This window comes from Palaemon carinicauda, chromosome 20, assembly GCF_036898095.1.
Source record: "Palaemon carinicauda isolate YSFRI2023 chromosome 20, ASM3689809v2, whole genome shotgun sequence".
Classification (NCBI taxonomy): domain Eukaryota; kingdom Metazoa; phylum Arthropoda; class Malacostraca; order Decapoda; family Palaemonidae; genus Palaemon; species Palaemon carinicauda.
In genome coordinates this window covers 115914984-115929983 of record NC_090744.1, presented here as the reverse complement: position 1 = coordinate 115929983, position 15000 = coordinate 115914984, and the positions used below count along the sequence as shown (strand labels likewise).

Genomic DNA, 15000 nt, shown 5'->3' with positions numbered 1-15000 from the left:
AACTTTCCAACCCTTAACCCCCATGGGTTATTTTTTTTTTCAAGTACATTTTGCAGTTTATTTTTTTTTTTTTAAATTGCTCTAACAGCCTTAATTTTCATCATAGAGAGGTCAGGTTGGTCTCATTCTCTTGGGAAATGCCTGAAGTTTCTCATAAAGTTATCAAAAATATGCAAAAAAATGTAAATAGCAGTTTTTTGCAAGAACGTACCGGTACGTCCATGGGGGTAAAGGGATGAGTTTTGTGAAGGAAAATGCCTGAAGTTTCTCAAAAAAATATCAAAAATATGCAAAAAAAAAAAAAAATTTAAATAGCAGTTTTTTTGCAAGAACGTACTGGTACGTCCATGGGGGTAAAGGGATGAGTTTTGTGAAACGTACCAGTACGTCCTTTGGGGGTAAGAGGGTTTATAAGCTCCGAAAGGGGGTAAGATGACTAATGCAGACTTCATTGCACTAATTAACCAATAGGGTTCTTTATCAGCTGTAAAGTTTGCATCCGGGGAATTTTATTATACTTTATACATGACTATCAGGAAAGGTAGTCCATAATTCTCCGCGAAACATTTACATTCGGTTAAAGATTTGACATTTCCAGCAAAAAAAAAAAAAGAAAAAAAAAAAAAAAAAAAAAAAAAAACAACATTAATTATTACGATCACATTCTTAGAAGTTGAAATCTCATCCAGGGTACTTATATGATTTACATGAGTTACACAAATAGTCTCCTGTTACAACAATATTGTCTAAACTAACAGTTTTTAAATGACAACTTTTAACCCTTTTACCCCCAATGGACGTACTGGTATGTTTCACAAAACTCATCCCTTTACCCCCATGGACCCCATGGACGTACTGGTACGTCCTTGCAAAAAACTGCTATTTAAATTTTTTTGCATATTTTTGATAATTTTTTGAGAAACTTCAGGCATTTTCCAAGAGAATGGGACCAACCTGACCTCTCTATGATGAAAATTAAGGCTGTTAGAGCAATTTAAAAAATATATATTGCAAAATATGTTTGAAAAAAAAAAAAACGTCTGGGGGTTAAGGGTTGGAAAGTTCCAAATAGCCTGGGGGTAAAAGAGTTAAATTATGCAAATTTTCAAGTTTTTAATCATTTTTAATTAGTAGAAGACTTTTTTAACCCGATTTTTATACCATACCCATGCTTTGCAATTTTCAAACATAAACTTGGCTCAAAGTCGTATACCTTTTAGTCTGTGTATATGCATAGGGGCCACAGGTAAAAGGGGCTGCTGGACCCGGGCTGAATGATGATGAATCAAGGAAATTATTTTGGTATACAATGTTTATTATTATTGATCTTATTACAATGAACCTTTGCATTAACTCTTTTACCCCCAAGCTATTTGGAACTTTCCAACCCTTAACCCCCAGGCATTTTTTTTTTCAAGCACATTTTGCAATATATATTTTTTAAATTGCTCTAACAGCCTCAATTTTCATCATAGAGAGGTCAGGTTGGTCTCATTCTCTTGGAAAATGCTTAAAGTTTCTGAAAAAATTATCAAAAATATGCAAAAAAATAATATAAATAGCAGTTTTTTGCAAGGACGTACCGGTATGTCCATGGGGGTAAAGGGATGGGTTTTGTGAAACGTACCAGTACGTCCTTTGGGGGTAAAAGGGTTAATTACTGTACTTTGACCACAAAGAGTTTGAGAACCTTTGACATTCCTAATTGCTTCAAGATATTCAAGGATGTTTGGCAATTATTTCAACTGTGAAGTGCTTGAGAACTAATAATAACAATCTTAACTACAAAGTCTTGAGAACGTTTCATAGATAATAAAAGCAAATACTGGCAATCTCCTATGTAAAAGGAATGTGGGTAGATATATATAATACTAGTGTACCGCACGAGTATCACACGCACTCGTATATTGAAATGGTATTTCATATTTTTTTTGTATATTGTCGTTATCGCTCTCCCCTCTCACTGATGACCTGTCCGTTCATGCATTTTACGGCGCCAATGTTCCGGCGAGCAGTTAGGTTGTAAATGAGAGACTCTCGTGAATGCGACTGCACTTTATTTGGTCGGAGCTTGTATGTATACAACCCGTTTCGGTAACGAACGGCACAGAAATTCAAACACTCCCCTCTCACTGATAACCTGTCCGTTCATGCATTTTCCGGCACTAATGTTCTGGCGAGCAGTTAGGTTGTAAATGAGAGACTCTCGTGAATGCGACTGCACTTTATTTGGTCGGAGCTTTCATGTATACAACAAGTTTCAATTACGAACGGCATAAAAATTTAAACACGATGATAAATCACATGAGCAGACAGTTTATCTTACTACTTACTTTTACTTTTAGAGGTTTATTTCTCGCCCTCCATCAAACACTAAAGGTCTGTTCAGGCGGGCCTTGGTGTATGAAAAAATAATTCCTTTCCAGTTAATATTTTGCTCTGTATCGTTATCAGTTATTTCGCTAGCATTTGTATTCAGGCTTAATAGTTTTCAGGTCACTATTATAACACTTTCTAAAAAGATAAGTCTTCAGGTTTTTCTTGAAGGCTGCCACATTTGTGCTATTCCAATACTGAGAGGGTAGAGTGATACCGATGAATCTCTACTCAACACATTAAAACTGAAATGATAGAGTTCCCTCATCCTTGCAGGAATTGCTAAGTAACCTAGAAGGCGTAGAAAGCCCTGTCTTAATGGCTGCATCCACCATGGTCCACAAGGTGTGTCGGCGCGACCCACGGAACTGTCGCGATCACGCTCAGTAAGTTAGTCTCTCTCTCTCTCTCTCTCTCTCTCTCTCTCTCTCTCTCTCTCTCTCTCTCTCTCTCTCTCTCTCTCTCTCTCTCTCTCTCTCTTTTGTTTCTGTTTCATTTAGATGCTTATATCTTTTTAAGATGTAACCAAGAATATTTCTCTCTCTCTCTCTCTCTGTCTCTCTCTCTCTCTCTCTCTCCCTCTGTTTATTTTAGATGAATAGGTTTTTTGTGATGTAACCATGAATCTCTCTCTCTCTCTCTCTCTCTCTCTCTCTCTCTCTCTCTCTCTCTCTCTCTCTTTTAGTTGTATGATTTTTATTTTATCTAATCTCTCTCTCTCTCTCTCTCTCTCTCTCTCTCTCTCTCTCTCTCTCTCTCTCTCTCTCTCTCTCTCTCTCTCTCTCTCTCTCTCTCTCATTTTTAAATCCTATCATTATGCATTTTTTGTAATATTAAAAAATTCTGACATGTTGCAACTTGTTTGGAGTTCTTCGTCTAAAAATAAGAAAATTATTATGAAAAATAAGTTATTAAAGATATGTGTAAAATATTTGCATACATAAATGCATAAATACATACATTTACACTCTGCTCATGCTTGTTAATATATTTTAAAACTTTTAAGAATTTAGTTTTTCGGTTAGGTTGGCCTCATTCCCGCACGGGCTGTTGCTCAATAGTATGACAGATTTCTCACTATATTTATTCTTGTATCTGTCCTAAATAGAAATTGTGTCGAGTTGACCAAAGCCGAAAGCAACTTTGACCCCCTGAATGTAATACTCGATCACACAAGGAATCGGAAAGTACAGTCGATTAATCAACACTTTGATATGAAAACTAATATGTAATTTTTTCTTTTAAACAATTTGGTACAAAAACTCAATTGTAAATTTTTCTTTTTATGAATAGTACTTACCTGGCAGTTATATATATATAGCTGATATCTCTAAATCAGCTATATATATATATAACTGTCAGGTAAGTATTCATAAAACTTTGTTTTATCATAAAAACTCCATTTTTATGAATAGTACTTACCTGGCAGTTATATATATATACTGTATATATATATATATATATATATATATATATATATATATATATATATATATATATATATATATATATATATATATATATATATATATATATATATATATATATATATATATATATATATATATATATAGCTGATTTAGAGATATCAGCTATATATATATATATATAACTGCCAGGTAAGTATTCATAAAACTTTGTTTTATCATAAAAACTCCATTTTATGCTTGCACTGATATTCAGCTGGCTTTATGCCATCATGCACAGATTCATGCTACTGAATTCTTCTGTTTGAAAATGACTCCCCAGGCCGTTTCTGGAATACGTCGAAGACGTAGTAGGAGATTCGTGCGGTTTCGAAAGAAGTTCTTGGGAGGACATCCGGGTGGCTTTGCGAGCCCTCGCCAATGCTGGAATCCAACCTAAGAAGGACTTCTCCAAGAGATGCTATGGCGTAAGTACTGTATGTCTCTTAGGCTGAACTTGTTAAAGTATGGATAAATATCAACACAACATCATGTTTAAATAGAAATAAATTTCTACCTCATACTTGGGATCGAACGCTAGCCCCTTCTAAGGAAAGGCCAGGTCGAAACCAACCATGCCACGAGAGACCATAAAAGATAAAAGATATCGGAACCTAGCGTCAGGTTCCGATATCTTTTATGGTCTCTCGTGGCATGGTTGGTTTCGACCTGGCCTTTCATTAGAAGGGGCTAGCGTTCGATCCCAAGTATGAGGTAGAAATTTATTTCTTGTTAAAGTATTCTCAGGGAATGGTGTTAACCCTTTCCCATATTGAATGTCAACTAAAACTGAAACCACTCTAATTTCGCAGTTTCAAAAGTGTGGTAAGAATGTTTGCGTTGAAAAATATTATATTTCTATCAAGAATTTTTTTTATATATATGTCTAGAGTGACTTAAAGCTTTTGGTTTAGACTATAATCATATGATTCTTTCTTAAATTAGATTTTTGTTTTATAAGTAGTTGAGTATAGACAAATATTAATATTTCTATCAAGAATTTTTTTTTATATATATGTTTTGAGTGACTTAAAAAGCTTTTGATTTAGACTATAATCATATGATTCTTTCTTAAATTAGATTTTTGTTTTATAAATAGTTAAGTATAGACAAATATTAATATTTCTATCAAGAATTTTTTTTTATATATATGTCTAGAGTGACTTGAAGCTTTTGGTTTAGACTATAATCATATGATTCTTTCTTAAATTAGATTTTTGTTTTATAAGTAGTTAAGTATAGACAAATATTAATTATTTTCTTGAATTACAGAACAAGAAAGTGATATCTAGCCTACGTGTAGCTGCCCTGCAAACGTATAGACGCTCAGGCTGTCCATCTGACACGAAGACTCTTTGGAAAGTAAGGAATAATGCATGAGAGGCTAATGCCAGTCATCTTGGAAGTTACCTATATTTCTGAGAGGCTAATGCCAGTCATTTTGGAAGTTACCTATATTTCTGAGAGGCTAATGCCAGTCACTTTGGAAGTTACCTATATTTCTTGAGAGGCTAATGCCAGTCACTTTGGAAGTTACCTATATTTCTGAGAGGCTAATGCCAGTCACTTTGGAAGTTACCTATATTTCTGAGAGGCTAATGCCAGTCACTTTGGAAGTTACCTATATTTCTGAGAGGCTAATGCCAGTCATTTTGGAAGTTACCTATATTTCTGAGAGGCTAATGCCAGTCACTTTGGAAGTTACCTATATTTCTGAGAGGCTAATGCCAGTCACTTTGGAAGTTACCTATATTTCTGAGAGGCTAATGCCAGTCACTTTGGAAGTTACCTATATTTCTGAGAGGCTAATGCCAGTCATTTTGGAAGTTACCTATATTTCTGAGAGGCTAATGCCAGTCATCTTGGAAGTTACCTATATTTCTTGAGAGCATTTAAAGTATTTGTAATCTTTTTCTCAATTCCTCTAGCTTTAGAATACTAAATGGGAGACAGCCTGTGAATAGTGGTTTTCACGCGGCTTTGCTTTATACACGACACCCACAAGGTGCTCGCGCGAGGGTAGTAACCTCTGCATTCCATGCTTTTATCTTTCTCTGGTATAATTGGAAGGTTTTATCAGAAAAGGTATATTAGAAGGACCCCTTTTCACCGGGCGCCACAGGTCTCTCCCCAGAAATAGATTTTTCCTTCGTCAAAATCCCTTTATTAATCCATTATCTACATGTAGCATTAAGTGTAGTCTTATTTTTTCATTTTTTTCACCAAGATTAACTAGAAGGAATGCTGGAACTTCCAGAATACGTAGGACTTAAGTCAGATGTTGAGATTTTATAAATGCTCAGTGCATGACCATCCAATTGTATGTACTGTATAGTCTTTTGTGGTCAGTGGAGGTGGTCCATCATATATACATGCATATACCAAGGCACTTCCCCTAATTTGGGGGGTTAGCCGACATCAAGCAAATGAAACGAAAAAGGGGACCTCTCCTTTCTACGTTCCTTCCAGCCTGACAAGGGTCCATCATAGTACAGATAATTAAGAGTGACCCAAATGCTAATCCTGGAATGACAAGAATTATTGAGACATTACTGACGTGAACATTTCCATCCTAACGTTTCCATAATGATTTATAATGTTTTCTTTATTTTTATGAAGCTTCATCTGTGGTGGATAATGTGGGAGGTTGGGCTGTGGCACCCTAGCAGTACCAGCTGAACTCGGCTGAGTCCCTGGTTAGGCTGGAGGAACGTAGAGAGTAGAGGTCCCCTTTTTTTGTTTTGTTTCATTGTTGATGTCGGCTACCCCCCAAAATTGGGGGAAGTGCCTTTGGTATATGGATGTATGTATGTTTATTTTACCAACAGGTGTAAACTGAGGTTGTTGTCTCCACCATAACCTTTTTGTGAAGACTCGACCATTAGATCTGAACGTTGCATTTTTATCTTTTCACACAGAGGGAAATAGATACTGTAAACGTTCCCCATTTCATATCTCTATATTTGGAAGAGTCATTTCAGTACATTAAATTTAACCTTGGTTTCAGATCCTAGAAGACGACTCGGATGAAGTAGAAGTGCGAATTGCCGCGTACATCTCCCTGGTTCCTTGTGCCATTGACAATCCAAAGTTTTTCCACAAAATTGAACACCTCCTGAAAAGGGAAGAGGTCAACCAAGGTGAGATTTCAAAACGGTGATCAGAGTCTTCTCAACCCTTTGGGGATCCAACGATACATGACGCGTCATACATTCATGTAGTTATGTAGGAAATGTATTCAGCTTTCTAATGGAATTCTTAGTTTCTCTCTTGATTCCTTTGTTTTTTACATTACGAAATGGGAACACAAATAGGCTAACAGATGTCGTCATTGCTCACCTTGAAAATGTATTCAGCTTTCTAATGGAATTCTTAATTTCTATCTTGATTCCTTTGTTATTTACATTGCGAAATGGGAACACAAATAGGCTAACAGATGACGTCATTGCTCACCTTAACAAGTTTGTGAATAAGCGGCTGACAGCAATATAGTCACTGGGAGGGTTAAATGTGTACTTATGTCTTTTTGGAGATTGCTAATCATACTAAAATGGAAAGAAACTAACATCTACCATATACATTTGAATTACATGAATTAAAAAAAATATGTCAATAGGATAAATGAAGTTTAGGAATTTTGTTTTCGGTTGAGTTTTTTGTTCATATTTAACAATTCTATACATACATAAATATGGAAGAAATATCTATTAGTGTATGTTAGGTTGGTCAGATCACCCTATTCTTCCACATGAGAATATGGAGATCGTTTTTCATACGTTTGACATAAGGGAGGGAGGAAGAACCTGATAAATTTGAGTGGAAACAATCAGTAGAAGGGGACCCCAAAAGAGATGGACTTAACTTTTTATTTATATCTTAAGATAAGAGATAATACTATTACCAGTCACTAAAAATTAGCTCTCTCTCTCTCTCTCTCTCTCTCTCTCTCTCTCTCTCTCTCTCTCTCTCTCTCTCTCTCTCTCCCTCCTTTTATTCCTTCTCTCTATTATTTCTTGAATCTTCATCCATCCTATTTGTTGCTATTGTGCTTCTTCCATATTTCCTAGTTTTTCTTACTAGCTGCTCCTCCCCCATTCTCACACCATGTCCAAACCATCTGGATAAAATGAGATCCTATGATGACATATTCTAAATGCCTCTTTTTTTTTCTCTCTTTTCATTCCAGTTGGTTCTTACATCTGGACACATATCCAGAACCTGGTTGGTCAACCTTCTTCCAGTGTTTACAACAGAGAACTTTCCCGGTTAGCTTCGCATCATTCCTTGCAGGCAAAGTTCAGCACCAATGCCTTCCGAACGTCGAGGAATTATCGTTACGCTCAGTTTAATGAAATTGTAAGAATTTTATTTTCATATTTTCGTTTATGCATTTTGTCTTCATTTTACTTTTCATCATACATACATACATATACCAAGGCACTTCCCCCAATTTTGGGGGGTAGCCGACATCAACAAATGAAACAAAAACAAAAAAGGGGACCTCTACTCTCTACGTTCCTTACTTTTCATGCATCATTTAAATTCATTTACTATGGATCAATTTATCTTCAAGATAAATAGTGCGCAGATTTTTCACTGGTTCTGTACAGTTTTGGCTATAGGCCTGGCACAATGAGTAGCAATTCTGTACAGTATAGAATTTCACAAGCGTATTACCTTTTTGATTTATTAAAATAATGCTGAATGTATGATGATGACAGACCCAGAATGATATGGTAATAGGTACCGTAGACAACTTAGAATATTCACTTAAATTGTGTTTTCAACGCTTGACAGATGAACGTTGGCGGTAGCGCTGAAAGCAACGTCATCTTCACTCCCAAGTCGTACATCCCACAACAGACCTCCCTGAACCTCACTTTAGAAATGGCTGAGAAGAGTATCAACCTCCTTGAATTTGGAGGGGATTTCAGTGGACTTGAGGGATACATTGAGAACTTCTTTGGGAAAGATGGATACTTCAAACATGAGGGGATACAAACGCTGCTGGAGACCATAAGGCCAAAGAGGGAAGTCCGGGAGGAGAAAATTGAAGAGTTCCAGAGGCTGTATGACGAAGCTCAGACGATCAACGAGGAGGTGGAAGCTGTTGAATCGGAAGAACCAAAGGCTTCATTTTATGTCAGAGTGTTTGGAAACGAGGTCTTTTATGTCGATAATATGTTGAAGCTGAACCCGTTCCAGGTTATCCAGAGCCTGGCTAAAGAATTCACCTCCCCTAAATCATTTAAGGTTTGTCAGCAATTATAGTTATTTGTTCTTCTGTTGTCAGACTGATGGCTGCTTTCATCAAATCTAGAAACTACATTTTATCCATTTCTATTGAGAAATATGTGAATTCTGACATATCTTGGAATTTATTCTATTATATATCTTTCAGGTTATTGACCAAGAATATGTGTCGACAACTCAGTTGGGCTTCCCTCTCAGACTGAAGGTTAATGCAACGGGATCCGTTTCCTTTGAACACGAGTTGAAGACGGAGAAAGACGAAACCAATTTGGTCTACGAAGCCAAGCTGTCAGCCTCTGCCGTTCTTGCTTGCGACGAATCCCTTGTGGTCGACGGGTACGGTGGTTGGAGTGGAGTCAGACGCAGGTCCAGTAAAATTGTTCACACAGATTTGGGTGGTAAGATTGAAAGGAGACCTCTCCAGCCTTTTGGCATGCAGATTATTCTGGCAAAGCCCGAGATTGCTAAAATTAGCTCGTCATCCAAAGTGGCCCTTTACAAAAATGCAGAACAGGAATGGTGTGATGAAATGCCAGCCACGCAGATTGAGGACCACGAATATTGCTCGTCGGAACTGTTCAAAAGAATATTGGGTCTGGAAGTATGCGCCAAGTCAAGCTTTGGCACCCACACTGTTGGCCAGGAGACCTTCCAAGGAGAACCTTACAACAGTGAGTTCGCAGTTTCCAAAACCGACACATTTGCCTATTACCAGTTCTATTTCAAGGTCGAGGATAACATATTTGAAGCTATTTTCGAGGCCCCAGGCTCCTCTATTCAGAGGAAGATTCATTTTCTCGTGAACCTCGGTCCGGATGGCACAGGAGGATACATAGTGATACGGGGTATGGGCTATGATCTGCAAGGCCAGTACCAGTGGACAGAGAGCACGAAGGAATTGGCACTCAAATACCTAGAGGATTCAGTGATCAAAGGTGGCATTGAGATTTCCCTACAGAGTGAGAAGGAACGGGCAGGGTTTCAGCACACGCCGAAGTTCGTCCTCACCATCGGCCCGGATGTCTACTCTGCAGAGGGGAATCTAGCTGTTAAATCCAAAGATGATGAATTTAAATGTAAGTGTTAACTTTAGATAGATGTAACACTTGCAAATATGTTAACTTTGATGTTTGCTGTATTCTCAGATTTGAATGCATGCCAAATTGTTCTTCCTAGATATTGAAGTGACTGGATTTACTTCATTTTGGAGAATGAAATTAGAGATACATACATACATATACCATAGGCACTTCCCCCCAATTTTGGGGGGTAGCCAACATCAACAAATGAAACAAAAACAAAAAGGGGACCTCTACTCTCTACATTCCTCCAGCCTAACAAGGGACTCAACCGAGTTCAGCTGGTACTGCTAGGGTGCCACAGCCAACCCTCCCACATTATCCACCTCAGATGAAGCTTCATAATGCTGAATCCCCTACTGCTGCTACCTCCGCGGTCATCTAAGGCATCGGAGGCAGCAGCAGGGCCTACCGGAACTGCGTCACAATCGCTCACCATTCATTCCTATTTCTAGCACGCTCTCTTGCCTCTCTCACATCTATCCTCCTATCACCCAGAGCTTCCTTCACTCCATCCATCCACCCAAACCTTGGCCTTCCTCTTGTACTTCTCCCATCAACTCTTGCATTCATCACCTTCTTTAGCAGACAGAAATTAGAGATACTATATAAAAATGTTTGCAGTAAGTAATACTGTATTCTAGAATTTATCTGCCTTACAAATTATTTATCATAAAACGGTTTTAAATTGAATGTTTCATTTTAATTGATGTATTAAATCCAGCCATTGTAGATATTTTTTTCTATTTTTTATGCACCTATATGCAATAGATGATTATTCATAAAGTCTTGTCTTTAGAAAAATTTGCAAGTTCATTTATGATCAACTTTTTCACTTTAAAATTAATTTATTATTATTATTATTATTATTATTATTATTATTATTATTATTATTATTATTATTATTATGTTGTGTTTATGGATCTGGAGAAAGTGTATGATAGAGTTGATAGGGAAGCAATGTGGAATGTGATGAGGTTATATGGAGTTGGTGGAAGGTTGTTGCAAGCAGTGAAAAGTTTCTACAAAGGTAGTAAAGCATGTGTTAGGATAGGAAATGAAGTGAGCGATTGGTTTCCGGTGAGAGTGGGGCTGAGACAGGGATGTGTGATGTTGCCGTAGTTGTTTAACTAGTATGTTGGAGTGATGAGAGAGGTGAATGCTCGAGTGCTTGGACGAGGATTGAAACTGGTAGACAAGAATGACCATGAATGGGAGGTAAATCAGTTGTTGTGTGTGGATGATACTGTACTGGTTGCAGACACAGAAGAGAAGCTTGGCCGATTAGTGACAGAATTTGGAAGGGTGTGCGAGAGAAGGAAGTTGAGAGTTAATGTGGGTAAGAGTAAGGTTATGAGATGTACGAGAAGGGAAGGTGGTGCAAGGTTGAATGTCATGTTGATTGGAGAGTTACTTGAGAAGGTGGTTCAGTTTAAGTACTTGGGGTCTGTTGTTGCAGCAAATGGTGGAGTGGAAGCATATGTACGTCAGAGAGTGAATGAAGGTTGCAAAGTGTTGGGGGCAGTTAAGGGAGTAGTAAAAAATAGAGGGTTGGGCATGAATGTAAAGAGAGTTCTGTATGAGAAAGTGATTGTACCAACTGTGATGTATGGATCGGAGTTGTGGGGAATGAAAGTGACGGAGAGACAGAAATTGAATGTGTTTGAGATGAAGTGTCTAAGGAGTATGGCTGGTGTATCTCGAGGAGATAGGGTTAGGAACGAAATAGTGAGGGTGAGAACGGGTGTAAGAAATGAGTTAGCAGCTAGAGTGGATATGAATGTGTTGAGGTGGTTTGGCCATGTTGAGAGAATGGCAAATGGCTGTCTGCTAAAGAAGGTGATGAATGCAAGAGTTGATGGGAGAAGTACACGAGGAAGACCAAGGTTTGGGTGGATGGATGGAGTGAAGGAAGCTCGGGGTGATAGTAGGATAGATGTGAGAGAGGCAAGAGAGGGTGCTAGAAATTGGAATGAATGGCGAGCGATTATGACGCAGTTCCGGTAGGCCCTGCTGCTTCCTCCGGTGCCTTGGATGACCGCGGAGGTAGCAGCAGTAGGGGATTCAGCATTATGAAGCTTCATCTGTGGTGGATAACGGGGGAGGGTGGGCTGTGCCACCCTAGCAGTACCAGCCGAACTCGGTTGAGTCCCTTGTCAGGCTGGGAGGAACATAGAGAGGAGAGGTCCCCTTTTTTGTTTCATTTGTTTGATGTCGGCTACCCCCCAAAATAGGGGGAAGTGCCTTGGTATATGTATGTATGTATTACCAATATTCTAAGTTATAATGAAAAGCTTTAGGTGATGGAAGATCAGGTTATTTAGAATCTATTAGTAACATGGAGTTCTAACCATCTGAATCTATCGCCTTACCCGCCCCTTCTTTCTTCTTTTTCTCTTTCCATGTGGTTGATGTTAGGGGCTGTGCTCCAAAAGCAAACTTGAGATGCAGATCTTATTAACCCTTTTACCCCCAGGCTATTTGGAAATTTCCAACCCTTAACCCCCAGGGATATTTTTTCTCAAGCACATTTTGCAGTGTATTTTTTTTTAAATTGCTCTAACAGCCTTAATTTTCCTCATAGAGAGGTCAGGTTTGGTTTCATTCTCTTGGAAAATGCCTGAAGGTTTCTCAAAAAAATTATCAAAAATATGCAAAAAAAAATTAAAATAGCATTTTTTTGCAAGGACGTACCAGTACGTCCATGGGGGTAAAGGGATGAGTTTTGTGAAACGTACCAGTACGTCCTTCGGGGGTAAAAGGGTTATTAATTTTTTTCAAGAAAAGGTAACTGACATATCCACTGATTCTATTATTCTCTCCCCAACCCCTCTTTAGCCTCATGGAAGATTGAAGGAACGCACTACAGAGTGGACGGAAGGACGCAAGTCGGCCAGTACTTCGGATTGGTGAATGGCAGCCTAAGCAGCGACGAAGAGGCGACTGGTTTGCAGCTCAGAGCCGAGTACGGAACGGATCGTGAAAATTCGCACAGTCTCTCTCTCCACTATGATGGTGCCAGTAAGATAGAGCAGTCTGGGAGGAAGCATTCGGGACATATTTTCGTAGAGGTGGGTGAGGAGGAAAATGGGAAGCGGTGTGATTATTTCAACTGCAAACAAGCAGAACAACCAGTTCGCCTAACTTCTAATAGCCACACTGATTGTTGTTGTTGCGGTTGAAATGAAGGTGAAAACCGGTTTAAATCACGTTATTTACTAGAAGAAAACATATTTTCTGTTAAAATTTTCCAAATATAATGACAGTTGTTCCGCCCCGCGGGCTCGCTTCGCTCGCAGCAGAAAACAGAAACATCAAGCTCGTACGTACTGGCAAGCGATAATGTTGAGCTGCGCATGCTATCATTAACAATGTTACACTAACATTAGCAACACTAAATATAATGGTTCTTGTTCTGCCACTTATTTTGCTCGTTTTTGCGGTTACCTCGCTGTGAAATAATGATGGTCGAGTTCGGTAGTCAGTCGAGTATTTTTGCTCTTGGTTTGAGCGGTGAATTGTGGTGTGAAGTATCTCTCTCTTCCAGGGTTTTTTTATACCTTCTGTCAGTAAAGAATTGGGCGTAGGGCATTTACTTCTGAATCTATGATTTAGCATTTATAAAGATACTACTTCGAGGAGAAGGGATATTTTGTAGTCTAAGGAGGAGATTGTGGACGTTGTGAGAGAAGGTTATGAACTCAAAGGCAAGTTAAAACAACATGAGTTAGTTTATTAAAGAAACACTCTCCTTTATATACAAAATCTCAAAGCAACAAGAATTTTTATGTTCAAATATTGACACTGTTACAGAGGAGAAAAGCAGACATGACTTTTCAGGTTCTTTTTAGTGCGAGGGGAGGGCGAAGATACAAGCATAATATATACAAAATGAATTATGTACGATCGTGTGACACACGGTTGGTACAAGATCTTCATAGAATCTAAAGATAGAAACTATAATGAGTCTGAGGAGGATAACTAAAGTCAGAGCATTGGCATTAATTCTTGGAATTGAAAACTCATTCAACTGTCCAATAGATATTTTTTAACTGACTAAAAATGGCTCATTTCTTTTTTATATTTTCAGGACAACTCAAGGCGAAGAAGCAACGCGACGCTCCACTATGAATACAGTCCCAGTAACATCCACGGTAACGGGACGGTCATCTTCCAGGGAAAGCAAGTAAGTTAATACTGCTACCGGTGCCTTGTTTCGTCATGTCCTTATCTCTTACCACCTTCACCCACTTTTTCTTGCTTTCTGCAGGTTTGGCGTAGATGAAGATCTTAGAATATGTTCGTTACAATCTTATTATGTTATGAAAAAAGATACTTCAATTTTAACCCTTTTACCCCTAAAAGGACGTCTGGTACGTTTCACAAAAGCCATCCCTTTGCCCTCATGGACGTACCGGTACGTCCTTGCAAAAAAAATGCTATAAAAATTTGTTTTTCATATTTTTTGATAATTTTTTGAGAAAATTCAGGCATTTTCCAAGAAAATGAGACCAACCTGACCTCTCTATGACAAAAATTAAGGCTGTTAGAGCAATTTAAAAAAAATATACTGCAAAATGTGCTGGGAAAAAAATAACCCCTTGGGGGTTAAGGGTTGGAAATTTCCAAATACCCCCGGGGGTAAAAGGGATAAAATGGACATGTGATTGATAGAAGTAATCTGATCATCTATAATTTTGACAATGTATGAAGGAGTGAGCGTGCATCAATCGATATTATGCTACCCTATGCAACCCTCCCACCGAGTGACCCAAACCATTAAGAGTATTTAACTGTGCCAAATACTTACTACTGTATCCATTTTG

General features: G+C 38.2%; 1 protein-coding gene across 1 annotated transcript in view; it reads left to right on the top strand.

The window, feature by feature from the left end:
- LOC137660094 (uncharacterized) overlaps nt 1-15000 on the top strand; it is a 128242-nt gene that overhangs the window by 31736 nt on the left and 81506 nt on the right. Inside the window, 9 exon segments of the mRNA XM_068394812.1 lie at nt 2653-2762; nt 4126-4270; nt 5115-5204; nt 6850-6982; nt 8029-8198; nt 8640-9095; nt 9244-10171; nt 13013-13245; nt 14266-14360. Coding sequence (XP_068250913.1) covers nt 2653-2762; nt 4126-4270; nt 5115-5204; nt 6850-6982; nt 8029-8198; nt 8640-9095; nt 9244-10171; nt 13013-13245; nt 14266-14360 — 2360 coding nt within the window.